The sequence below is a fragment of the Caenorhabditis remanei genome, chromosome II (assembly GCF_010183535.1).
Source record: "Caenorhabditis remanei strain PX506 chromosome II, whole genome shotgun sequence".
Taxonomy (NCBI): domain Eukaryota; kingdom Metazoa; phylum Nematoda; class Chromadorea; order Rhabditida; family Rhabditidae; genus Caenorhabditis; species Caenorhabditis remanei.
This window is the reverse complement of record NC_071329.1, coordinates 3608933-3635553: the sequence shown is the minus strand read 5'-3', so window position 1 is coordinate 3635553 and position 26621 is coordinate 3608933. Positions and strand designations below refer to the sequence as shown.

General features: G+C 37.4%; 9 protein-coding genes across 9 annotated transcripts; 3 read left to right on the top strand and 6 right to left on the bottom strand.

The window, feature by feature from the left end:
* Positions 1 to 368: 368 nt before the first annotated feature.
* Positions 369 to 1535, top strand: GCK72_004329 (uncharacterized protein; the record flags this gene model as incomplete). Its single annotated transcript, XM_053724608.1, has 5 exons — positions 369 to 460; positions 513 to 688; positions 843 to 1028; positions 1080 to 1285; positions 1332 to 1535. The coding sequence occupies 5 exons, from the start codon at positions 369 to 371 to the stop codon at positions 1533 to 1535; spliced, it is 864 nt and encodes a 287-aa protein (XP_053588802.1).
* Positions 1536 to 1674: 139 nt separating this feature from the next.
* Positions 1675 to 3332, bottom strand: GCK72_004328 (uncharacterized protein; the record flags this gene model as incomplete). Its single annotated transcript, XM_053724607.1, has 4 exons — positions 1675 to 1931; positions 2820 to 2988; positions 3034 to 3239; positions 3287 to 3332. The coding sequence occupies 4 exons, from the start codon at positions 3330 to 3332 to the stop codon at positions 1675 to 1677; spliced, it is 678 nt and encodes a 225-aa protein (XP_053588801.1).
* A 1360-nt stretch (positions 3333 to 4692) lies between these two features.
* On the bottom strand, positions 4693 to 5983 carry GCK72_004327 (uncharacterized protein; the record flags this gene model as incomplete). Its single annotated transcript, XM_053724606.1, has 4 exons — positions 4693 to 4908; positions 5299 to 5507; positions 5556 to 5717; positions 5764 to 5983. The coding sequence occupies 4 exons, from the start codon at positions 5981 to 5983 to the stop codon at positions 4693 to 4695; spliced, it is 807 nt and encodes a 268-aa protein (XP_053588800.1).
* A 1155-nt stretch (positions 5984 to 7138) lies between these two features.
* GCK72_004326 (uncharacterized protein) lies at positions 7139 to 8094 on the bottom strand (the record flags this gene model as incomplete). The annotated part of the gene is made up of 4 exons (XM_053724605.1): positions 7139 to 7354; positions 7401 to 7609; positions 7658 to 7819; positions 7869 to 8094. The coding sequence occupies 4 exons, from the start codon at positions 8092 to 8094 to the stop codon at positions 7139 to 7141; spliced, it is 813 nt and encodes a 270-aa protein (XP_053588799.1).
* A 650-nt stretch (positions 8095 to 8744) lies between these two features.
* GCK72_004325 (uncharacterized protein) lies at positions 8745 to 9664 on the bottom strand (the record flags this gene model as incomplete). The annotated part of the gene is made up of 5 exons (XM_053724604.1): positions 8745 to 8884; positions 8930 to 8960; positions 9007 to 9212; positions 9261 to 9404; positions 9451 to 9664. 5 exons carry the CDS (start codon positions 9662 to 9664, stop codon positions 8745 to 8747), a joined length of 735 nt encoding a protein of 244 aa, XP_053588798.1.
* A 1294-nt stretch (positions 9665 to 10958) lies between these two features.
* On the bottom strand, positions 10959 to 11902 carry GCK72_004324 (uncharacterized protein; the record flags this gene model as incomplete). The annotated part of the gene is made up of 4 exons (XM_053724603.1): positions 10959 to 11174; positions 11221 to 11426; positions 11475 to 11636; positions 11683 to 11902. The coding sequence occupies 4 exons, from the start codon at positions 11900 to 11902 to the stop codon at positions 10959 to 10961; spliced, it is 804 nt and encodes a 267-aa protein (XP_053588797.1).
* Positions 11903 to 14964: 3062 nt separating this feature from the next.
* On the top strand, positions 14965 to 16116 carry GCK72_004323 (uncharacterized protein; the record flags this gene model as incomplete). The annotated part of the gene is made up of 5 exons (XM_053724602.1): positions 14965 to 15056; positions 15109 to 15410; positions 15458 to 15616; positions 15661 to 15866; positions 15916 to 16116. The coding sequence occupies 5 exons, from the start codon at positions 14965 to 14967 to the stop codon at positions 16114 to 16116; spliced, it is 960 nt and encodes a 319-aa protein (XP_053588796.1).
* A 760-nt stretch (positions 16117 to 16876) lies between these two features.
* Positions 16877 to 17982, top strand: GCK72_004322 (uncharacterized protein; the record flags this gene model as incomplete). The annotated part of the gene is made up of 5 exons (XM_003091999.2): positions 16877 to 16968; positions 17019 to 17296; positions 17346 to 17489; positions 17536 to 17732; positions 17785 to 17982. 5 exons carry the CDS (start codon positions 16877 to 16879, stop codon positions 17980 to 17982), a joined length of 909 nt encoding a protein of 302 aa, XP_003092047.2.
* A 1168-nt stretch (positions 17983 to 19150) lies between these two features.
* Positions 19151 to 21748, bottom strand: GCK72_004321 (uncharacterized protein; the record flags this gene model as incomplete). Its single annotated transcript, XM_003092007.2, has 6 exons — positions 19151 to 19342; positions 19394 to 19586; positions 20723 to 20817; positions 20869 to 20970; positions 21027 to 21245; positions 21521 to 21748. The coding sequence occupies 6 exons, from the start codon at positions 21746 to 21748 to the stop codon at positions 19151 to 19153; spliced, it is 1029 nt and encodes a 342-aa protein (XP_003092055.2).
* Positions 21749 to 26621: the final 4873 nt, after the last annotated feature.

Below are 26621 nucleotides of genomic sequence, written 5' to 3'. Positions count from 1 at the left end.
GTTTTAATCAGTCAGGATTTGCAGATGTACCTTTGACGCGTTTACTGGAATCACGCTGCACTGCAGCGATGTTTTCATGGGGTATTTCGTAAACGTTGCAAACGCGCCCCACTGAGAACAAACACGCGACACAATGGACTTGCGATGCGTACGATGAGAGAATGAGAGACTCAATAATTTCCATTTGTGTACATTACTGTCTACTCGATAAAACGCACATTTTTATGCTCTCTTTCATTGGTTTTTCTCTGCGTGATTACCAACTTCCTCTATTTATTTTCCTCTCACATTTATGTTTTTTTCCGTTGTTTCTTCTTTGTGTGATTACTATTTTTTCTCATTTTTTTCTCATTTTCCAGATTTCGACAATGTCTCAAAATTCTCGAAACAAGAACTTGTTACTGTCAACTCCGTATCTATTTCAACGACAGTTATCCGATTTTTTGTGTTTGGAAACCAGGTATCATTTCACACTTATTTTGAGTTTGATATTACAGTTTCCAAATTTTCAGACTAATGCTCCGTAAATGTTCCAAACGGTGTCAATCACTCGTCGATAGCATGCCTTTGACCTTAGACTTCCTCGCTATTAAAGCATCTGACTATGTGAATATCAAATACTCTGAATCTAAAATACACACAGAGGACGAATATGTATCCTCATACATTGCTGTCCTTTTCCCTTGTGGTGATAAAAAAGAAGAACCGACAGAATGTCATGCAAAAGAAGCAGCCGATGAAATTGGAATTATTTTATCGAATCCAAACTTGAAAATAGGGAATCTACACCTAAAAGGCTAGTGTTATTTCTGTAAATTTACTCATCTTTTGCATATTTTCAGTCCAATGTGGAGATTGGAACATTAGTTATAGTGAAAAACTAGGATCGCTTCTAGCCATTTTCTTGAAACACTTGAAATCCCTGATTTCCTCTCTTCCACACCAAATCAACGTCCAGCATTTTTCTCTTGGAGGCAACTTGTTAACACCAGAGGATTATTGTGACGTGTTGTCATGTTTGAAGTCCGGTTGGTTTGAACCATCTCAATTTATCTTTTGACATATTTTTCTATTTTCAGAAAAGTTGGAATCAATCAGTTTGTTTGGAGAACGTACCGGTGATTCATTCGACAAAATCGCTCATTTAGAGCAAATCAAACGAGTGTCAACTATTGACATTCGTCATGCTGTTGATCGTGTTCCATTGAATATGTTATCGAACACTCCCAATTATCTTATCAATGTACGCAACATTTCGGAGCCCGAGTTCATTCGAATTGTAGAGGTATAAAAACATTTCTCATAATTTTTCTCACTTTTTATTTTTTCAGCAACACCTACAACGGGATAACTTTGAAATGGGCAGAATTGCCGTCGGGAAAGATGAAATGGAACCTTGGATAACCGATTTTCTTGTAAAGAACGCGGCTGTAAATGAAGACGATGGAAGCATGACTGCTACACTCGAAGGACCGAAATTCAAGAATACCGTAAACGTTGATGACGAGTGGATTGTATTCAGAAGAATGATTTGAGATTTTTTTAAATGTGTTTTTCAATCTTCAACTTTTATTTATTATTCAAAATCGTCTTTTGTAATATCTGTCGTATTAAAGTTTATCTCTTTTTTTTGAGACTCAATTTTCTTAAATTTTTTTCCAAATACACAATTCTCTATATCAAAAAATAACACGTTTTGATAATGGACACGAAGATCGGCTGGTGGCGGTTTGGCTTCTTTGATGAAGAATTATGGACCCAAGTAGCACGATTCATCAGTACGAGCCTTGAAGACGATTGTGCTCCTGAATTGGTGTTTCCTCCGGATCCTCCTTGATTGTTGTTGTTCAATCCACCAGATCCTCCAGAAGCATAATCCTCACGAGCGTATCCCGTCGCACGCGTTGCAAGCCCCTTGCGTCGCGTGTTTGCTAGGTTTAAAAATGGAAAAATTGGACAATGTATACCGGTCACAAACGAAAAGAACGATGACAGCGAAATGCAGCGTTTTCCCAGAAATTCGCAAAAACTATTATGAAAAAGGGAAGGTAAACGATGGAGTGGTCGGCCTAGCAGCTATCGCCAAGGACAAAGGAGCTTACTCACACTTTATAACACACGCAAGCCAGAAAGATGCCGACTTTCTGACCTTTCCAGTCCCTCGCTCCCTTTCTGAATGCCTTCTACAACAACTTAACTCTTAACTTGTCTCTTAAGGTGTTTGCAATGGTTACGAAATATACAACATCCCCCTGAATGAGTGGCCTAGGTTGGAGGAGAAAATTGACATGAAAATTCTATTGGTATTCTATTACAATTCTTGACCAAAACACGGAAGAAAAAGACTGAAAATAAATAACTGAAAATAAATACTTTATTCAGGGATATTCAATCAAAGATTTGATCACAAAAATGAGAAAAAAAGTTGAAGATAAAGTTTGATTACAGTTGTTGAACATAGAAAAGAAAGATGATCTTCTTGTGAAAACGATGTGGTCACGGTACGACCTCACATTTGGGTAGTTAAACCATTTTTAAAAAGTTATTAAAAGAATTATAAGAAAGGTTACAAAGTTATCACAAGAAACAAAAAAACAAGTCAAAGGAAGGAAGCTTCTAGATATGAAATCGTGTTGAGAGAGAGGGCCCTTGGGTCACTGAAAACTGATAATGAAAAACATAAAAAGTTGAAAAATTGTTGAAAAATTATAGTGTAGAAAAGACGTTTTTAAAAACTTTCATACGGAAAGTGTGTCTTTTCTGTTTTGGGGGCGGGGGCCTGAAATTCTAATCAAATTTTCTTTTGATTGTGACCAAACTTTCTTCCACCACCACTTCATACTCGAATCTCGGTCCCTTCACAATTGCAATCCCGTCATTTCCTTGCTCCGCCTGATTTTTCGAAACATATTTTTTCATCCACTCTTCATTTTGGATTCCAATGTTCCTTATTACAGCTTTTTCAACTGTTTCGTAATTCAGAGAGTCCTGAAAAATTGGTGATAAGAAATATATTCTAAGATGTTGTCATACCTGAATGAGTCGATTCAAATCTGACTCGGAAAAGTTCTTCAGTCGAACCGAAATTTCCTGATTTCTTAACGATGTGTGGAAAGGAAAACTATCCCTATAACTGTTCAGTTTAAAAGACCGTGCTTGTTGGACTTGTTCCATGTTTAGAATTTGGTTGAAGCTACCATCGCTTCCAATATCTCCCATACGAATTGATTTTAACATTCCTGAAAAGTTTCTGAGATGAAATTTCTGTTTAAATTGATAAGCAAACCTGGTTTCAGATATGGAATGATGGATAGATGCTGCTCATATTGCATATCCCCGAAAAATTCAACTTTCTGTACTTGTAGGTAATGTGGAAGTGCAGATAGAATAGGTTTCAGCTCTAGAAAGAACAAATGGTTATCATTCCCTCTATCGGAGGGTGTAAGGTGCCTCGAAAAGGACTCCCAATCTGAAAGAATTACAGTTTTCAGATAAATTAGATAGATGTTGCTCACCACGTATTTTCATTTTATCGATTTTCAGTCTTGGAAGCGAGAAAATGACCCCGAGCTGTTCCGCCGCCTTTTTTGCAAAACATCCTTTTTCTACTCTTTGACAGACTTCTTTTCCTGATTCATGGCGACGGTATATTCTACCTTCGTCCAGTTCTCTGTATGATACTTTATCTAGTGTTCCAAATGCCGCTTCCGGGTACTCAATGAACATAGGAAAGCTTGACATATACTTGTCTGACAGATTGTCGATCGAGTTCTCAGATCCAATAATAGATGAAAATGGAAGATCATCATCAGAAATACCTGGTTTCCAAAACAGAAACAGTCGAAAAGATCCCGTTGGAAGAGATACGGAGTCGAAAGTATTACGTTTTTGTTGCGGGAAGTATCAGACATTATCAAAAACTGAAAAATGGGAAAATTAGACAATGTATACCGGTGACAAACGAAAAGTACGATGAAAAAACTATCGATTACCCAGGGGGGTAATTATCGAGAGAGTAGACCGTCGCACGCAACGCAAGGCCGTTGCGTTGCGTGCTTGTTCTCAGTAGAGGGGCGGCATTTGCTTGGTTTACGAATACCTTGACGAATCTAGTGAAATCAGATTTCGAAAAGTTCCTTACGATTATATCAAACTTTGACGCGTTCGATAGAATATCAAATGGAGCATGATCCAAAATGTGTAGAATTCCAGACGCTTTCTAGGTTGGAAGAGAAACTGATGAGAATTCGAGTTAGAAAATTAATATATATTAGTAACAGGGCTGGGCAAAGTATTTGAATTCTTGTTTTGGATGTTTGATATCTTTGGTGAAAGTTGACCAATCTGTTCAAAACTTTCTCGACTGTTTCAATTATCAATTTTTTCATTAGGTGACTCAATTCAAGGAACAAGGTTGTGCGGTTACGGTGAACTGAAAAAGTGGTCAAATAATTTGCCCAGCTTGATTGATATATTGTAAGGATTTTTGACCAGAATACGGAAGAAAACGGCTGAAAATATGTAGCTGAAAATAAACACTTTATTCAGGGACATTGAAACAAAAATTTGATAAAAAATATGAAGAAAAAAAAAGTTAAAGATAAAGTTTGATTATTGATGTTGCACATAGAGAAGAAAGAAGTGATAGTCAAGGTTTATTTTAGGCTCCAATGAGAAAAGTGGAGAAAGATATCAAGTAGTTCTTTTGAATACAATTGCTTTCTGTCCTTCAATTTCTCCAACTTCCACAGTATTCTTGAATTTTGGTCCTTCGAGTGTTGCAATCAAATATCCATCATCGGTTTTCACAGCTTGATGTTTCAAAAGAAATTCTGTTATCCAATATCCTATTCCATTTCCATCAATGTGTACCTCACCCAACTCAAAGTTCTCTTGTTGCAGGTTCTGCTGAAAACGAAATGTGTCAGTAACGAAGGCTGTCAAAAAGGCCGTGGGGCGATTTTATATCTCAGCTCCCAGCCATGGAAAATTTTCGGTTCTTCAGGCGGCCTTGTAGAGGACCAAAAGATTAGTCGAAAAAAAATTCAGCCCATTTGGTTGATCCGCGGCCTCGAAGGTCCTAAAAGCCGTGGGCCGCGGCCTTTTCCTAACGTATTATCGAAATACATCCTAACGTATTATCGAAATAAAAAAGCTCCTACATTTTATCTCACGCGTGTTTGCGGACTTAGTGCAAAATTTATTAATTTATTAATTTTGCACTAAGTCCGCAAACACGCGTCGGTAAAAAATGTCGGAACTTTTTTGTTGCGACAATAGTGATAAATGTTTTTATACCTCGACGAATCTAGTGAAATCAGATTTCGAAAAGTTCCTTACGAATATACCAAACATTGAAGTGTTCGATATAATATCAAATGGAACATGATCCAACATGTGTAGAATACGAATAGCTGGTAAACGCTTAATTTGCTCTAGATGAGCAATTTTGTGAAGTGAATCATCGGTGATTTCCATTGGTGACAAATCGATCATTTTCAACTTTTCTGAAAATAAAAAAATGTTTCAAAAAATCGAATGGAAATTGAACGAACCGCTTTTTAAAAATGGGAGTATTTCATAGCATTCCAGAAACACATATTCAACATGAATTTGGTGTGGAAGAGATGACATCATAGACTTCAAGCTTTGTACGAAATTTTCTTGGAACGAAATGATTTCATTGTGGTCTTGTTTGTCCGGATTGGTATAACCCACTGTAAAAATGTTTTTAAAAAATCGGTTTGAAGAAGCATTACTCACTTCTCAATCCAAGATCAGTTATTTTTAAGTTTGGATTTGAAAAAACTATTCCGATGTCGTTTACAGCTTCTGAAATCGGTTTTTCACTTCTCTCGAAAGAATAATAAAATCTATAAGGCCGATTCGCGTATGTAGTGATTCCATTTTCTTTTCTTATTGGATCTGAGAACTCGATCGACAATCTGTCAGACACGTTAATCTCAAGCTTTCCAATGTTCATGGGCAAGCTATCGACAAGTACCTGACAGCGTTTGGAACATTTACGAAGATTCAATCTGTAAGTTTCAGATGAGACTTTTTATGAAAGAATTAGAACTGTACCTGGTTTTCAAACACAAAAAACTAGACAAATGACGTTGAAATACATAAGGCGTTGACAGGAATATGTTTTTCCCGCGAGAAATTTCAGACATCGTTCGAAGATGTGGACGGCTGAAAAACTTGGGGAATGTGTGACAGACACAACGAGAAAACGGTAAAAAGATGAGCGTGGGTCGATAATTATTGAGTGTGTAGCTCGGTAGACGCGTTGCAACCCCCTTGCGTCGCGTGTGTGTTCTCAATGGTGCGGGGTCGCAATGTGTGTCTTCCTAGGAGTAAAAATTGTATATACCGTTCTCCAGAAAGACTGTTCTCCAGAAAGACGTAATAGAAGGTACTTGCATGTAGTGTCTTCAAAAATATAATTTGCGGCACGGAGAAACGAGCGTGCGGCTTCTCTTACTTATGCAACTCAACGCACGATTGAACGGAATTTTTAGACACGTTTAAGAAAAGGTTGTCTGATTGATATTTATTTCGGATTGAGACTCAAAACCAGAAAAGTGACATATTAAGGAAAAATGAATTCAAAAAAAGAGAAAATGGAGGAAGATATCAAGTAGTTTTTCTGAATACAACTCCTTCCTCTTCAACTTCCACAGTATTCTTGAATTTGGGTCCTTCGAATGTTGCAATCATTTTTCCATCGTCCTTTCTCACAGTTTGATTCTTGTTTTGAATGTTTGATATCTTTGGTGAAAGTTGACCAATCTGTTCAAAACTTTCTCAGATGTTTCAATTATCAATTTTTCATTAGGTGGCTCAATTTAAGGAACAAGGTTGTGCGGTCACGGTGAACTGAAAAAATGGTCAACAATTTGCCCAGCTTGATTGATATATTGTAAGGATTTTTGACCAGAATACGGAAGAAAACGACTGAAAATATGTAGCTGAAAATAAACACTTTATTCAGGGACATTGAAACAAAAATTTGATAAAAAATATGAAAAAAAAGGTTAAAGATAAAGTTTGATTACAGATGTTGAACATAGAAAAGAAAGAAGTAATAGTCAAGGTTTATTTTAGGCTCCAATGAGAAAAGTGGAGGAAGATATCAAGTAGTTCTTTTGAATACAACTGTTTCCTGTCCTTCAATTTCTCCAAATTCCACAGTATTCTTGAACTTTGGTCCATCGAGTGTTGCAATCATGCTTCCATCGTCGGTTTTCACAGCGTGATGTTTCGAAAGAAAATCTGTTATCCAAGACCCTATTCCATTTCCATCAATGATTACCTGACCAAACTTAAAGTTCTCTTCTTGCAGGTTCTGCTAAAAACGAAATGTGTCAGTAATGTAGTGATAAATGTTTTTATACCTCGACGAATCTAGTGAAATCAGATTCCGGAAAGTTCCTTACGAATATGCCAAACTTTGAAGTGTTCGATATAATATCAAATGGAACATGATCCAACATGGGTAGAATACGAATAATTGGCAAACGCTTAATTTGCTCTAGTTGAGCGATTTTGTGAAGTGAATCATCGGTGATTTCCATTGGTGACAAATCGATCATTTTCAACTTTTCTGAAAATAAAAAAATGTTTCAAAAAATCGAATGGAAATTGAACGAACCGCTTTTTAAAAATGGGAGTATTTCAATGCAATCCAGAAACACATATTCAACGTGAATTTGGTGTGGAAGAGATGACATCATAGAGACCAAGCATTGTACGAATTTCTCTTGGAACAAATTGATTTCATTCTGGTTTTGTTTGTACGTAGTGGTAGAACCTCCTATTGTAAAAGTTTTTTGAAAAAATCTGTTTGAAGAAGTATTACTCACTGTTTAGTTCAAGTCTAGTTATCTTTAAGTTTGGATTTGAAAAAACTATTCCGATGTCGTTTACTGCTTCAGACATCGATTTTGCGCTTCCCTCGAGAGTGTATTGAGATCTGCAAGGCCAATGCGCGTATGCAGTGATTCCATTTTTTTCTACTATTGGATCTGAGAACTTGATTGTCACTCCCCAATCCACGTAAATGGCAAGCTTTTCTATGTTCATGGGCATGTTATCGACGAGTACCTGACAGCGTTTGGAACATTTACGAAGATTCAATCTGTAAGTTTCAGATGAGACTTTTTATGAAAGAATTAGAACTGTACCTGGTTTTCAAACACAAAAAACTAGACAAATGACGTTGAAATACATAAGGCGTTGACAGGAATATGTTCTTCCCGCGAGAAATTTCAGACATTGTTCGAAGATGTGGACGGCTGAAAAACTTGGGGAATGTGTGACAGACACAACGAGAAAACGGTAAAAAGATGAGCGCGGGTCGATAATTATTAAGTGTGCAGTGTGGTAGACGCGTTGCAACCCCCTTGCGTCGCGTGTGTGTTCTCAATGGTGCGGGGTCGCAATGTGTGTCTTCCTAGGAGTAAAAATTGTATATACCGTTCTCCAGAAAGACTGTTCTCCAGAAAGACGTAATAGAAGGTACTTGCATGTAGTGTCTTCAAAAATATAATTTGCGGCACGGAGAAACGAGCGTGCGGCTTCTTTTACTTATGCAACTCAACGCACGATTGAACGGAATCTTTAAACACGTTTAAGAAAAGGTTGTCTGATTGATATTTATTTCGGATTGAGACTCAAAACCAGAAAAGTGACATATTAAGGAAAAATGAATTCAAAAAAAGAGAAAATGGAGGAAGATATCAAGTAGTTCTTCTGAATACAACTGATTCCTTTCCTTCGATTCCTCCAACTTCCACAGTATTCTTGAATTTTGGTCCTTCGAGTGTTGCAATCAAATGTCCATCGTCGGTTTTCACAGCGTGATGTTTCGAAAGAAATTCTGTTATCTAAGACCCTATTCCATTTCCATCAATGATTACCTTACCAAACTTAAAGTTCTCTTCTTGCAGGTTCTGCTAAAAACGAAATGTGTCAGTAATGTAGTGATAAATGTTTTTATACCTCGACAAATCTAGTGAAATCAGATTTCGAAAAGTTCCTTACGAATAGTGAAAACTTTGAAGTGTTCGGTATAAGATCAAATGGCATATGATCCAACATGTGTAAAATTCGAATACCTGGAACACGTTTAATTTGTTCTAGATGGGCAATTTCGTAGAGGGAATCATCGGTACTTTCCCCTGCCAAACTGATCCACTTTAACTTTTCTGAAAATATTAAAATACTTTAAAAAATCGAGTGGAAATTGAACGAACCGGCTTTTAAAAATGGAAGAATTTCAATGCAATTCAAAAGTACATATTCGACGTGAATTTGGTGTGGAAGAGATGACATCATAGACTTCAAGCATTGTACGAAGTTTGCTTGGAACTCTTGTTTTGCCGGATCAATATAACCCACTGTAAATAGGATTTGAATAAATCTGTTTGAAGAAGCATTACTCACTGTCTAGAACAAGTCTAGTTATCTTTATGTTTGGATTTGAAAAAACTATTCCGATATCGTTCACAGCTTCTGAAATCCCCTTGAGAGTATAATAAGATCCATAAGGCCAATTCGCGTATGTAGTTCTTCTATTTTCTTCTATTATTGGATCTGAAAACTCGATTGACACTCTGTCAGACAAGTGTATGTCAAGCTTTCCAATGTTCATGGGCATGTTATCGACGAGTATCTGACAGCGTTTGGAACATTTCCGAAGATTCAATCTGTAAGTTTCAGATGAGACTTTTATGGAATAATTAGAACTGTACCTGGTTTTCAAACACAAAAAACTAGACAAATGACGTTGAAATACATAAGGCGTTGACAGGAATATGTTCTTCCTGCGAGAAATTTCAGACATCGTTGGAAGATGTGGGCGGCTGAAAAACTTGGGGAATGTGTGACAGTCACAACGAGAGAACGGTAAAAGGTATGAGCGTGGGTCGATAATTATTGAATGTGTGTGCCTCGTCGGACGCGTCGCAATCCCCTTGCGTCGCGTGTGTGTTCTCAATGGTGCGGGGTCGCAATGTGTGTCTTCCCACACTGGAACTTGGGGGTGTAATTGATTTCGAACCGCGCGATTAAGTTCGGGATCGTCATTTGAACCTTATTTAACAAGAACATAGTAAAAAAAAAGCGTTTCTGACAGTTTATAAAGCTGCCATAACACAAAATTACTGTTAAAAAACTCGTCCATTAACAAAAATGACTTGAAAAGGAAGAACTATGAATATGAAAGAGAACGTAAATAAATACATAATCGTAGACACATAGGGTATTTATTGAGTATGAAAAATGGACCCGTAAAACGCCTCACGCCCGTCTTGCGTTGCGTGCTTTTTTTCGAAAAAGGATGGACGCATGTTTCAAAGCTCTAATAAAAATTACTGCGAATTTTTATTTGAGCTTTGAGTTATTAGTGAAAATGATACAAGACCAGACGGTATTTTATATAGTTATTAACATTGGGGGATAAATAAGATTGAAACAAAAACGCTTCAATAATCCCGAGACGCGTCGCAAGCCCCTTGCGTCGCGTACGCAGCTGCTGAGGCAAAGATCTCGATAACTATCTTCTGTCCTATTTGGACACAGAAGGTGAGTGTCCTACCAGACCGCGTCGCGTGTGTGTTCCTAGTAGGGCTGCATACACAACGTAACGTGCACGCGACGAAAATACGACATCCCCCTCAAGAAATGGTTTAGGTTGAAGGAGAAACTTGGCATGAAAATTGGAGCTAGAAAGTTCTATTGGTATTCTATAAGAATTCTTGACCAGAAGACGGAAGAAAAAATACTGAAAATCAATAACTGAAAATAAAACGATTCATTCAGCGACATTGACACAAAGATTTCAATGAAAAATTAGAAAAAAAATTGAGGATAAAGTTTGGAAAGAAGTGATAGTCAACGTGTCTTTTAGGCTCCAATGAGAAAAGTGAAAATGAGATAAATCCAGGAAGATATCAAGCAGTTCTTCTGAATACAAATTCTTCCCCTCCTTCGATTCCACCAACTTTAACAGTATTCTTGAATTTTGGTCCTTCGAGTGTTGCAATCATGCTTCCATCGTCGGTTTTCACAGCGTGATGTTTCGAAAGAAATTCTGTTATCCAAGACCCTATTCCATTTCCATCAATGATTACCTGACCAAACTTAAAGTTCTCTTCTTGCAGGTTCTGCTAAAAACGAAATGCGTCAGTAACGTAATGATACATATTTTTACACCTTGACGAGTCTTGTGAAATCAGATTCCGAAAAGTTATTCAAATATATATTGAACTTTGGAGTGTTCGATAAAATATCAAATGGAAAATGATCAAACGTGTATAGAATATCAATAACTGGCACACGCTTAATCTGCTCTAGTTGAGAAATTTTGTGGAATGATTCATCGGTACTTTCCCCTGCCAAACTGATCCTTTTCAACTTTTCTGAAAATATAAAAACGTTTCAAAAAATCGATTGGAAATTGAACAAACCGCTTTTTAAAAATGGAAGAATTTCAATGCATTCCAGAAACACACGTTCAACATGAATTTGGTGTGGAAGAGAGGACATCATAGACTTCAAGCATTGTACGAATTTCTCTCGGAACAAGGTGACTTCATTGTGGTATTGTTTGTTCAGATTGGAACAACCCACTGTAAATAGGTTTTGAAAAATCCGGTTTGAAGAAGTATTACTCACTTCTTAGTACAAGTCTAGTTATCTTTAAGTTTGAATTTGAAAAAACTATTCCGATGTCGTTTACAGCTTCTGAAATCGATTTTGCGCTTCCCTCGAAAGTGTATTGAGATCGGTAAGGCCAATGCCCATATGTAGTTCTTCCATTCTCTTCTACTAAAGGATCTGAGAACTCGATTGTCACTCCCCAATCCACGTAAATGTTCAGCTTTCTTATGTTCATGGGCATGTTATCGACGAGTACCTGACAGCGTTTGGAACATTTCCGAAGATTCAATCTGTAAATTTCAGTCGAGACTTTTTCAGAAATATTTAATACGCTACCTGGTTTCCAAACACAAAAAACTAGACAAATGACGTTGAAATACATAAGGCGTTGACAGGAATATGTTCTTCCCGCGAGAAATTTCAGACATCGTTGGAAAATGGGGGTGGCTGAAAAACTTGGGGAATGTATGACAGGCACGACGAGAGAACGGTAAAAAGATGAGCGCGGGTCGATAATTATTGAGTGTGTGTGTCTCGTCGTACGCGTCGCGAACCCCTTGCGTCGCGTGCGTATTCTCAATGGTGCGCGGTCGCAATGTGTGTCTTCCCATGAGCCTACATATTTTCTTGACGGTTGTAGGACGAGGTTATCGAAATGAAGGAGGTTACTAGAACTTGGGGGACATGGCTGACTTTGAGCCGTAACATTAGGTTCACGATCGCCATGTCAACCGTATTTAATAAAAACATAGTCACAAGGAAACTTTTCTGACAGCGATAGTTTATAAAGACGCCGCGTGTGTGTTTTCAGTAAAGCACGCTTGTAGTATAGGATCAGGGAACGGAATTCCGCTTTCCGCTTTCTGCCTAGAGGATTTCAGCTGACAAAAGTTGTACTATCAGTTTTTACCAACAAAAAACAAAATTCAACACAAATTAAAGCATTTTAGGGGCTTCTAGTACCAAAAAGTGTTCATTCCGCCTTCCGCCTTTCGTCATTTCAAAAACCGCGTTCCGCTCAACTATGTATATGATGGACCGTCGCATGTATCAATGCTATAATTGAATCACTGCGAATTAGTAAAAATGATACAACCCCAGACGGTATTTTATATAGTTATTAACATTGGGGGATAAATAAGATTGAAACAAAAACGCATCAATAACCACCAGACGCGTCGCAAGCCCCTTGCGACTGAGGCAAAGATATTATCTCGATAAATATCTTCTGTCTTCAAAAACCTATGTGAACAGAAGAAGGATCGGGTGTGTGTCCAACCAGACCGCGTCGCGGGCATCTGCGTCGCGTGTGTGTTCTTGATAGGGCATTATACACAACGTAACGTGCTCCCGACCCTGCTGGTGGGATACCCGGTCGATAATAAACAGGTATTTCGTTGTTTGTTTCTTTGTGACCACCACCAGGGTTGAGCGGAATTCCGCCCTCCGCTTTTCGTTCAAAATAGTTTTTTTTCCGTTTTTTTGCATTCCGCTTTCCATCATTTCAAAAACCACATTCCGCTCAACTCTGATTATTTTAGTTTGATTATTTAAGACACGGCGGGGCTGCGCCAACGCGCGGACTCCGCAGCCAAATTCCTCGGCCCCGCCTCCGCGGCGCGCGAAATTCAAACGCCAATTATTATCACTTAGCGTCGGCAGGTTATTCCACTTATAGGGGACAGACATATAACACATTATTGGTGATATTAACTGAATTAAACTATTTTTGATTGTTGGAAATTGTGGAAAACTAAAAATCTCGATTATTATTACGTTTTTATCACAGAAAACGACTATTTTGAAAAAAAAAACACGTTTTCTCAAAACTGAACTGGATTTTTTGCCGAAACAGTTCCCTAAAGTAAAATCAGGCCGTGAAATTCAATAAAAACAACAGTTTCAGTCCATTGAAACATTTTGAAGGCCGTTTTCCTTGAAAATATCGAAAAATTAGTGAAAAAAAATCATAAAATTTTTATTTTCTCAAAAACTGGACTGGATTTTTTTCTGAAACAGTTTTCTAGAGTAACATAAGGGTCTAGAATTTTATAAAAACATGAGTTTCAGTTCATTGAAACATTTTGAAGGTCGTTTTTTCTTGAAAATGTCGAAAAAATAGGGAAAAACAATGTATTTATCAGTTTTTTTCAAAAACTGGACTGGATTTTTTGGTGAAATAGTTCCCTATAGTAAAATCAGGCTATAAAATTCAATAAAAACATTTTCCATTTCAGCCAACCTGATCCGTTCTGGTTGATTTTTTGATATGTTATCACCCAGGGTATACTAAAAAATTTCATCTCTTACACCAGAGTTGCGCGGAATTCCGACTTCCGACTTCCGGCGTCCGACTTCCGTTTTGAAAATTTTACTTCCGACTTCCGGCTTCCGAATTCCGTTTTGAAAATTTTACTTCCGTCTTCCGACTTCCGTTTTGAAAATTTTACTTTCGACTTCCGACTTCCGTTTTCGGATGTTTACTTCCGACTTCCGTCATTCCATAATTGTGGAATTTCCGAAACATGTATTTGGCAGAGAAATACAAGGAAAAATGGTCTAAAAGGACAGAAAATAGGCTTTTCTTCAGCCAAAAACTAGTTTTCCACTGATTTTCGCGAATTTTATGAACTTTTTCTAGGAGTTTTTGAATCTTTGTGAAAAAATCTACTTCCGACTTCCGACTTCCAACTTCCGACTTCCGGGCGTTTTTTTCACTTTCGACTTCCGGCTTCCGACTTCCGTTTTCAAAATTTTACTTCCGACTTCCGGCTTCCGACTTCCATTTTCAAAATTTTACTTCCGACTTCCGACTTCCGGATTAGAAATTTTACTTCCGACTCCCGACTTCCGTTTTAGAAAAAATCACTTCCGCGCAACTCTGTCGTACACCATTAGGATCCGCAACCTTTGCTGACCAAAATCAACGATATTTCTGTTTTGAGTTATTTACAGCTACAATAGTACTCGCGCAACCTTGCAGCCTGTTCTGACCATGTTTCAGTCAAACTTGTCACGATCGGCCCGGGATTCGAAATTCAAAACTTCTTGAACTAAATTTTGAAAGAAATTTTGAAATTTTTTCGACTTTTTTCCCAAAAATGTTGAATTTTGACTATACTTCAGGATTCAATCAAAAAATTTCGTTGTACCCTAAGAGCAACTTACTCGTTGTACCCTAAAAGTATAGTACCATGGTACCCTAAGAGTAACTTTTTCCTCGTTATACCTTTTTTCGTTGAACCCTTGTAGTATGGGCACTGATTACCCCTCATCGTTTTTCATTCAGATTTGACTATGTCTCGAACTTCTCGCAACAAAAATTTGTTGCTATCCACACCATACGTGTTTCAACGTCAGTTATCCGATTTCTTGTGCTTGGAAACCAGGTATCAGTTTCAATCTTCCTGAAGTCCTAAAGTCCTGAACTACAATTTCCAGACTAAACCTCCGCAAATGTTCAAAACGATGTCAACTACTCATCGATAGCCTGCCATTGACCTTGAAAACTTTTCATATTTATACAACGGACGGCGTGGTGACTTTAAAATACTCAGAACCTAAGACAGAAACATATCATGGAATAGAATACAGAATGGATCTTCTCACCGACGCTTTTAGTCATATTTTCTTAGGGAATACAGAGTGTGTGACGAGAGGTTGTATGGCGACAAAAGTGGTCGAAGACATTGAAATAATTTTGTCGAATCCAGAGTTGAAGATAGAAAATCTGTGTCTGACAAGTAAGTTTTGCAAATTCTCCACTTTTTTTTTTAATAAAAAAGTTCAGTTAATCCGGAACACATCAAATCGTTCCAAGCCCTGTTTTTGCAACGAATGGAATTAATGATTTCCTCGCTTCCACATCAAATCAATGCCCAGAAAATCTATCTCAGAGGTCCCGTCTTTCGAAAGGATTATCATTTATTATTGTCACGTTTGAATGCTGGTTGGTTTTTTTACACATATATTTCAATGCCTACGTATTTTCAGAAAAGCTACAATTGGTAAATCTGACCTGTGAAATGAGCAATGATTCACTCCACAGGATCTCCCGACTAGAGCAAATCAAAAAAGTTCCAGAGATTTTTATTTTGAATAGTTTTAATAGATTCCCATTCAATTTATTGTCAAACACTTCAAGACTTGACATTTCCGTAAGGGATATTTCACAATCTGAATTCAATCTAATTCTCGAGGTATGGAAACATTTCTAGTTATGTTTTTATGTAACCCACTTCCTTTCAGTATTATCTACAACAAACCAATTTCAAGATGGCGCACATTACTGTCGATAAAAATAAATTGGAACCTTGGGTAACCGAGTTTCTTTTGCAAAATGACGCTTTGGAAAAGGATGATGGAATGATAGTATCAGTGGAGGGACCGAAATTCAAGAACACTGTGGAAATCAGTAATCATTTTGTTGTAATCAAGAGATCTATTTGAGAAGACAACAAGACAAATCGTTTAATTTTATTTATCTACTTTTAACTGTTAAGAACTATAAAAAATACCAACTCTTGTGTTATTTTTACTAAATCACAGTGATTTTTATTCAATCATGGCTTTGATACAATACATGCGGTGGTCCATCCTATACAGAGTTGAGCGGAATGCGGTTTTTTTGAAATGGCAGAAGGCGGAAGGCGGAAAGCGGAATTCCGCTCAACCCTGATCCTATAAACTATTATATCATTGTCAGAAACGCTTCCTTTTGACTATGCGTTTGTTGAATATGGTTGACATGGTGATCCTTAACTCACTACTTACGCCCCCAATTTAAGTGCAGCGAGTTGCATAAATAAGAAGAAGAAGCGCCCGCCCGTTTCTCCGTGCCGCGAAACGATATTTTTGAAGACTCTATGTGCAAGCACCTTTAACTGTAATGTCTTATTAAGATAGGTGTATACACAGCGGGCGCCTAAACACCTTGAGTAGATGCGTTGAAGAGATTGGGAATGCGCACCATTTCTCCGTGCCCCAAATTATATTTATGCAGACCGGTGGTCTTTCTGAAAAACGGTATATGCACATGACTCATAGGAAGACACACATTGCGACCACACACGCGACGCAAGGAGGGCTTGCGACGCGTACGATGAGAGACAGACTCAATAATTATCGACCCGCGCTCATCTTTTTACCGTTCTCTCGTTGTGACTGTCACACATTCCCCAAGTTTTTCAGCCGCCCACATCTTCGAACGATGTCTGAAACTTCTCGCGGGAACAACATATTCCTGTCGACGCCTTATGTTTTTCACCGTCAGCTATCCGACTTCTTATGTTTGGAAACCAGGTATCAGTTTCAATATTTCTGAATTCAATCGTCTCATCTGAAATTTCCAGACTAAACCTCCGAAAATGTTCTAAAAGATGTCAATCACTCGTTGATAACATGCCACTGACTATAGAGGAACTCGATATTTCTGTAGCTACCTGGGTGAAGGTACTTCTCATTGAGGCGAAACTAGGAATCAAAAATAGATATAAATACCCCGAAGAAAATTCCATTAACTCTCTTCGCATGAAGAACTTGAAGAAACGTGCGGCGGCGGAAGCAGTGCGAGATCTCAAAATTATTTTGTGCAATCCAAATTTACAGATTGAAAAATTGTATATGGATTGTTAGTTTGATATTCCTTTTAATCATTTTTCTACTAAAACAATTTTCAGTTGGTAAAGGACAATTGTTGTTTTTGCAACGTTTTGTATCAATGCTCACCTCTCTTCCACATCAAATTCGTGTCCAGCAAGTTAGTCTCGGAGCCATCTTGTCACCAGCGGATTGCGGTGCATTATTGTCGCGTTTGAAGACTAGTTAGTTTGATCAATTCCATATATTTCAATGCTTTCTTATTTTCAGAAAAATTACAGCTGTTAGGAGGAATTCTTGAAGATTCACTAAATGAGCTGTTTGAAATAGAGCAGATCAAACATGTGCCAGCTATCACCATTCGTCAGCGACTCAGCCGTTTTCCATTCAATTTATTATCAAACACCGAAGAATTTGTGGTTTTCTTTGAAAATTTATCTCAAACGGAATTTGATCGAAGCATTGAGGTTTGTTTAAGAACATATATCTCATTATGCTTCTGATCTATCATTTTTCCAGCATAGCTTACAAAGAGACAACTTCAAGAAGGGTCGCATTTATCTCAAAAAAAATGAGCCTTGGATAACAGAGTTTCTTTTGAAAAATCAAGCTGTGAAATCGGAAGATGGAAAAATGATTGCAACACTCGATGGACCCAAGTTCAAGAATACTGTGGAAGTCGAGGACTTCTTGATTGTATTGAGGAGAACTATTTAAAATCATTTTGAACATTTTGTGCTCTTCTCATTTTTTGAACGTCATCAAGTGTTTTATCGAATATGGATTGTTAATAATTTTTATACGTTTTTTTTGATAACCAGCTAAAGTATACATAAAAAATTTTCAATTTTTCTCAGTGGTGTATGGTTAACCAGTTTATCCCGCCAAAGCTGGAGCGATTTTCGTTTTTCTTCATCCTCCGCTGTGTCACGTCAAGCCAACTCGCTTTTTATTACATTTTTATAACATAATTCATAAAGATTGGAATCCTTGTTTTAGTACGTATCGTAGAGATGTATTCATATAAGAAATTGAAATCGCTGACACCAGGGTGGAATCGAACCACCGTCTACAAATTGAGCCTCCGCAGCCCAACCACTGCACAGGTAGACCGCTAACAAGAAAATGATAGCTTTAAACAACTTCTACAGACTCTACATGACATAACAATGATTTTGAAGAAGAGTTTCAGAACTGGGCCGGTAACGGACCGTTGTTCGTCCGTTCGCGGTCGTTTAGCCGCCGTTGGTTCGCCACTCCCACGCCTACGGTCGCTCGGCCGTGGCTCGTCCATTTTTGGGACTTAGTGGTCTACTTGTGTGTGCTACCGGTGCGCCCGAAATTATATCCAAATTTCTTATATGAATTTTAATAACGTGTGCAACAGGGCGTATTGAACATATTACTCATTTCCACTTTCATCATAACTCGATTAACACTTTTGCATATTGTTTAAAAAAAACTTTATTAAGAGGTTTGACAAAGAAATTTTGTAAATTAGAGGATTCTTTAAACTGGAAGAGGTAAACTCATCTGAGATTGGAGTTTTTTTTCTATAACAGGGTAAGATAGTTAAGTAATGAAAATATACAATTGATGGTTGAGTTAATGAAAATCGAAAAACCGGGTTGAAAAGAAACTGTGGAACAAGTAAAGTTATCTTTAGGGATTCCAGAAGATTTCTCACGCTCTATCAAAATTATAATTCTTTAAAATTCTTTAATTTCAGTGGAGCGCGACGACAACAGTGTTGGATCTGGATCACTTATGAAAGAGTTAACAGAGCACGCAAAAGTGGAGAGGGAGGGGGGCTGGAAACACGGGAAACTGATTTTGATAAAAATCGGGAAGCTTGAAAAACCGCACGGCCCAGTACTGTGCTTGCTTAAAATATGCTCTTCTTCGAGGAGTGTGTTTTCCAAATACTCAACATGGCCTCCTCATGAATTTGTGCTGCTTCATAACCGGCGTACTTGAAGGTGACTTCCGCGTGAACTTTTGCAGATTTCTCACCCTTCAATCGTCGTAAATAGATACACGAAGCGACGCCAATCACAAGGTTATACGTGGGAATTGTCTGCAAATCATTTTGATTTCTTGGAACTCTATCAGCGACTCAAAAACCAACAATGTAAACACCGCGGACGGCTACAAAATCGGCAGGCGTCGTGAGAAAGTTGGAGCCAAACAAGCGGATTCCAAGGGTGAAAATGAGGTAGAGTGAGAAGAAGAAGACGTGCACGAATGAGATGAAGGTGGAGAATTTGGTGGTGATGATGTTCTCTTCCATTTGGAAACGGGTGGAGAGGGAGGAGCGCCATCTGGAGAGAAAAAATGTCCAAAAATAGTTTTTATCTCATCAATCGTTTTTGCTATCAAAAAGTTGTCAACTACAAAAATGATAAGCATACAATTCTACATATTTTCGTAGTTGACCATTTTTTGATAGCAAAAAACCCTGCTGAGATATATGCTTCCAAACTTGAAGTCTAGTCCTGATAGACGCAGAGAAGCTAGAGCGTCTGACTGTCTGCGCTCTCTGTCATCGGTTAAGTTTGGCAGGGCTTATCACCTAAACCAGTGATGCATTCAAAAATTATTAACCTATAAAATGTGCAGAATTTTACGCGCTTCATTTTTGTAGTTGACAACTTTTCTGTATCTTCAAAACCTAAAGAGATATGAGCCGTCAAAGTTTTGAGAGACGCAGAAAAGCTAGAGCGTCTGAATGTTTGCGCTCTATCTCTCCAGCGTCTAATGATACGAAAAAGTGGTTTACTAACAAAAGTGCAAAATTTTGTGATCTACATTTTTACATTTTAAAATTTTCACATATTTCTAATTTTCATAAAGTTATGAGCTGTTAAAGTTGGGTAGCGAAATAGAGAGAGCGCAGAAAGTCAGGCGCTCTCGCTTCTCTGCGTCTCTCTAAATTTTGACGGCTTATATCTCCCCAACCTTCAGCGCTATTATAAAATTGTCAATTACAAAAATGTAGCGCTTGAAATTCTGCACATTTTATAGGTTTCTAATATTTAGGTGCATCACTTGTTTAGGCGATAAGCCCTTCCAAAGTTAACCGAGAAGAGAGAGCGCAGGCAGTCAGACACTCTCGCTTCTCTGCGCCTTTTCAAACTTTGACGGCTTATATCATTCCAACCTTCAGCGCTATTAGAAAATTGTCAATTACAAAAATGTAGATCATAAAATTCTGCACATTTCATAGGTTAAATTGTTTGGATATCTTAGATGGCTAGGGAGATACAAGCGTTTGAAGTTTCTGAGCGAGAGAGAGCGCAGACAGTCAGACACTCTAGCTTCTCTGCGTCTCTCAAAACTTTGACGGCTTATATCTCCCCAACCTTCAGCGCTATTAGAAAATTGTCAACTACAAAAATGTAGCCCGTAAAAATCTGCACATTATATAGGTTACATTATTTTGATATCTCACGCTCACTTTTTCTTCAATGCCACATTAACTTTGACCAGTATATAATTGAAAACCAGATTTGCCGCATTTGCAGCCAACAGCCACCAGCACAAAATATTCATCTGTAATAAAAAATTCCCAAATTAATAAATCTTTGTAGCTGTGTGACCTACCCTATACCCAGAGCTATCCGGTACCATAAAATAAGAAATCGATGGTTGTTCAAATGTCTCATACCGGAAAAAGAACCAGACCAGTACCATATCACAGACAACCTGAAAATCCATAAATTTTTGAATTTGAAAAAAAAAAATTTCCCGCCAAAACCTACTGCAATAACGCCAATAATGAGTCCGATGCATAGGCGAACACGTTCATAGCAGTGTGCAAAAATAAGAGCCAATAGACGTTCGAAAGTAATACCGAGAATTGTGAGCATTGGGCAGGACACCCCGAACACACCGATATTTTGGAACACCTTATTTTTCAGGGTGTCTACCAGTAGGTCACAATTATTTTCAGCGTAGATTGGGGTGATGACGTGGTGGGACTGAAAATAGTGTTGTGTGTGTGTACAAGTTGTCATAAGATACAGTGTCCACTTTTAAGCTATGCGCCTTTAAAGACAGATTACTGTAGCGATATCTATACAATCACTGTTATCTATACAGTACTCTATTTTCAAAGACGCATATCTCAAAAGTGGGCGGAGCTAATAAAAAGATGTCAACTACAAAAATGGAGTGCTGAGTTTGGCCTACATTATAATATAAAAATAAATTGAGTTCGGAAGTAAAAATACCCTTATAATAAATAAAAACTTACAAAAACGACGACATTATTAAAGACCGAGAGCAAAATCTCTGCGAAATAGAGCATGTATAAAAATTTGACATTATCGTTGAATGTCGAATTCCGAAGTTGAAAATAAATAAGAAAAGTCAGTGGGATGAGTGCGATGACGGAGGAGAAGAATGTGTAGTATTGACTGGAACGGTATAATGGGTCGAACGACACTTGGCGGGCCTGAAAGATGGGACGTTTTAGAATCATGGGGATATTTTAAAACCGTGGATAGTTTGGAACCGTGGTGGTTTTAAAATGAGCCCTTTTCTGAAACTGAGACGTTCCAAAACCGAGACAGTTTCGAACCGGAATCTTTAAATATAACTTTTGGACGTTTTGAAATCACCCATTTCAAAACCAAATAATTTTGAAGCCCGGCTTTGAATCGCAAACTTTATTACTGTAGGTGATCTTTATGAAAACTTTATGAATGAAAACTTTATGAATTTGTTTCCTGGACGTTTAAGAACTAACACATTTTAGAACCAGACCTTCTGAAACCGAGAATTTTCAAAACAGGACATTTAAGAACCTGACAGTTTTGTCTGTCTCGGTTTCAAACCGTCCCGGTCACATAACTTTTGGCCTAAGTGCTATATATAGCTACCGTAATCTTGATTGTTAATATTTCTGACCTGCACATCATAAGGTTTAATTAATTTGAATGCATTATTTAAACCAGACTCCCTTACTCCAAGGTGGGGGATTATTAAAATTACCTTTAATGCATCAAAATCTAGAACTTCCCTTGACCTTAAACTCAAAAACCAAATCAACTCACCAAATCGCAATACTCAAATCTTGCCACCGCCGCAGCCATTGACATAATGTGATTATATATCACAAATCGAATAAAAAGAGCACAAATGTTGTTACTCGGATTATCAGAAAAAGAAAAAGGAGAACTAATCTTTTACATACACATATGCGTATCAGTAGCAGAGTAGTTTCTGGAAAAAAACGAGTGTTGTTGTGTTGTAAATCGTGGGAAAGTGGTCTTAGAACGAGCGGAAAAAAAATTGTAAGATCTGAGTTTTTTTTTTGATTTCTTGGTCTCTTATAAGACCATGGAGGTCGGAAATCAGAAGGGATTAGTAATGAGATTGTTGTGAGGATACGGTGGCTCTGTTTTTTTGGGGTTTAGTGGAGCTTGTTAATTAGAAGAAGTCATATATATGAATGATCAGAAAAAGAAATAGCAGAAAAACGTGATTTAAAAAAATTTGATAGAGAACTCGGTTGTTGCTCGGATAAAGCAACCAGGACGTTTCGCAACCATACCAGATTTGCAAATTTGGGTCAGTTGAAAATGTTGAATATAAGAAAAGTTATCTGACCCGTTTTTTGACAAAACTATGTTAAACTATTGCTAGTCTTATGCATACTTGCAAACCGAAAAAAAAAAACGAGCCGGCTCGTAACTCGCGTCAAACTCAAAATTATGAGCTGAAAAATATACCAAAATGTAGATCTCGACGAGTTCTACCGTAAAAACTGTAATAGAAGCACAGTTTTATTTGAGGCGCCTTCTAATAGAGGCGCACCTTAAAAAGCGGTTTGAATAATAGTGGCGCACCCTCTAATAGAGGCGCCCCCTTAATACGTTTCGAATATTTTTTCTGGTTTCCAGTCATTCTTTTTCAAAATTCGTGAAAAAACACAACTAAACCCAACTTTTTCGTTCAAAGTAATGCAAATTTGGGGATTTTCGTGTAATTATGTCTGAGAAAGTGTTAGTTTGGTTGAAAATTATTCACTTAAAAGTTGAAGAAATAATCGAACGAACAGGTTGAAAAATAGAGGCGCACCCTCTATTAGAAGCGCCCCTGTAATAGAGGCGCATCTGCGAACTGGGGTTGGAAAATAGAGGCGCATGCGCTTCTATTACAGTTTTTACGGTATGTCCGTGTCCTATTACGGGACGGATGGCTATTCGTTAATGTGCCGCGGGCCGGGCTAGAATGGCTATTTTCGCTATTTTCGCGTTTTTTGGCACTTTTTCCCGGCCTGCGACATATTAACGAATAGCCATCCGGCCTGTACTAGGTCAGTGACATAGAACTCGTCGAGATCTACATTTTGGTATGTTTTTCAGCTCACAAAACTCAGTTTGAAGCGAGTTACGCGCTGGCACGTTTTGCCCGGTATGGGTTAAACTATTGCTAGATTTATGGTGGCGAAATGTTGTAGTTTTGAAGTGTCGCAGTTACGAAACGTCGCGGAGCCACAATAAACGAAGTACGTTCATTTCGGTCGTATGTTAAGTTTTAAAAACCAGACTCGTTATGATCAAAATTTCCGAAAAAAAAAATGAAATTAAGAAGATGTGTAATATGGTGGACTTTGAAGTGTCATGGGCTCATTTCGGTCGCATATTAAATTTGGAAACAGAATCAGAATCCGGAAGTGTTTTGCTTTGGTACTACCGTTTTCACCTGCTTTTTCCTTTGAAAATCACGACACATACAAAACGAACAGAAAAAGCATCCGAGAACTTTGAGAATAATAATTAACAGTAAATAAAAATGAAACGGAATATAACTGTCGAATCAAATTCTATCAAAAAAGTCAAAATAATGGACATATTCTGGGGTAGCAAAAAATAGTTTTTTGCTTATTTTTTGCTATTCAGAGAGTAGAAAAAAAAGCAAAAAACTTCTGGTTTGGAAGTATTTTTTGATTGACCTTTTCTAGGCCAGCCGGCGGATTTCTAGGCCATGTGTAGATTTACGGGGAGAATTATTTGTGATTTTTTCAGCAAAGTTCGGAAAAAAAGATTAAACGATTACAAAGCATGAAATAAATCAATAAAATTACGAACTCAGTTCAAAAGTAGCGATAAAGTTCATCGATGCTGAAAAAGACACAAAAAATTCTCCCGTAAATCTACACATGGCCTAGGAGTCCGTCGGCTGGGCAAGAAAAGGTCAAGCAAAAAATACCTCCAAACCAGGAGTTTTTTGCTTTTTTGCTACTTTCTGAATAGCAAAAAAATAATCAAAAAACTATTTTTTGCTACCCCAGAATAGGTCCATTATTTTGACTTTTTTGATAGACCAGAAGATTTCGGTGGAGCGCAGTTGTAAGAACTGTGCCGAGCGAACAGAAAACTTCATCTTTAGAAGCAAACGTTATATGCCTAGGGAGCTGTAGTTACGGTTATACTGTATCTGTTTTCGAAATGCCGTAAAAACTGTAATAGAAGCGCATGCGCCTCTATTACAGGGGCGCTTCTAATAGAGGGTACGTCTCTATTTTTCAACCTGTTCGTTCGATTATTTTTTCCACTTTTAAGTGAATAATTTTCAACCAAACTAACACTTTCTCGGACAAAACTACACGAAAATCCCCAAATTTGCATTACTTTGAACGAAAAAGTTGGGTTTTAGTTGTGTTTTTTCACGAACTTTGAAAAAGAATGACTGAAAACCAGAAAAAAATATTCGAAACGTATTAAGGGGGCGCCTCTATTAGAGGGTGCGCCACTATTATTCAAACCGCTTTTTAAGGTGCGCCTCTATTAGAGGGGCGCCTCAAATAAAGGAGCGCTTCTATTACAGTTTTTACGGTATATATATTATCTAGAGAGCTGAAATTCTGGATATTCTGAAGCTGTTTTCAAAATGTGTCCAACAACAAGATCAAAATTAACTGAGATGCAGCGGATTTTCCAAATCTCCGCGATCGTAACGAGCGGTTTCTAGTCAAAATTTTCAACAACAAAAAAATTTATAACAAAAGTTATATAACTGGAAAGCTGAAAATGTGAGGGTTCAAAATTTTGTTTCAAATTTTTAATTGTCCGAAAAGTTCTCTAACTACTTCCCCCATTCCAAAAATTACTACCTACTCCATCCGATTCTTGGAAGAAATCATTGAAACATAAATTATTAGAATCTGAAAGAAAGAAGTATAATTTATGACTTGACATTGTGACATCATTCTGTCAGAGTACTTCAGTTTGAGAAAAAGTCTGAAACTACAGAATTGTTTGTATGTCGGTTTGTCCGGATGGCTGAAAACGAATTACAGTTTTTAGTTAGTATACTCCTTGAAAGTTGTAAACGTTTATTGATAAAATAAAAAGAATTAAGGAAAACCTTAAAATTTAAAATCAGTGAAAATTCAGAGAAATACATTTTATTCTTATCTGGAAACAAGTTACGGACTTATGTTTGCAATGGTTTGTCTGAACTTCCACTTACTATTACCAGACTTGTCACGGGCCGGGCCGGGCCAAAATCAGGAAAAATCTCGGCCCGTTTTGAAACATTTTTTCAAAACATTTTGTGTTTTTGAACTTTTTTTGGAAATTTTTGGAAATTTTTACAACTTTTTTTGAAAAAAGTATAGTTTTCGAAGAAACATTTAAAATTGAATCAAAATGTGAATATGTTTGATAATCTAAGCATTTTTACTCTTTTTTTCGAAACATTTCAAAAAAAATTGGTAAAAATGGAAAAAATTGGTAAAAATGGTACCCATTCTTGAATCCGGGCCGACCGGGCCGGGCCGGGCCAAGAGAAATTTCGGCCCGGCCCGGCCCGATTTTTGACAAGTCTGACTATTACAATCTTTACGGACTATTTAAGGCACTCTGATTCTGAACGTAAAAATATTAAAACTGTCGTAACTTCCAAAAACAGGCATCAAAACCCTTAATTCTTTACTATTTTTGATTAATTGATTTCGAAATGTTTTTTGAACCGTTCCAAAAGTATTTCTCATTTGTTGGTTCCTGAAATATGCCCTGAATAAGATTTTTCACAAGAACAAACACAATTTTTTACGGGAATTTCTGAAAAAGTCAAAGTTGTAAAAAAAAGTAATAGGCGTTCATTCATTTCTCTGACGTGATAAATAAAATAAATATGTTTAAAAAAAGAAAAAGTTGGTTTCGTTCAAAAATTCAAAATCACAAAAATTCAAAATCACCTGCAAATGTTTGTTCGAAAAGGTGACAACCCACTCGTATACACATCTATTCTCTAAGCGAGGGAAAAGAAATTGGAATAAATAAATTATAGATACATACATAAACACGTACGGGGTTCGGAGAGATATCAAATCACAAAAAAAT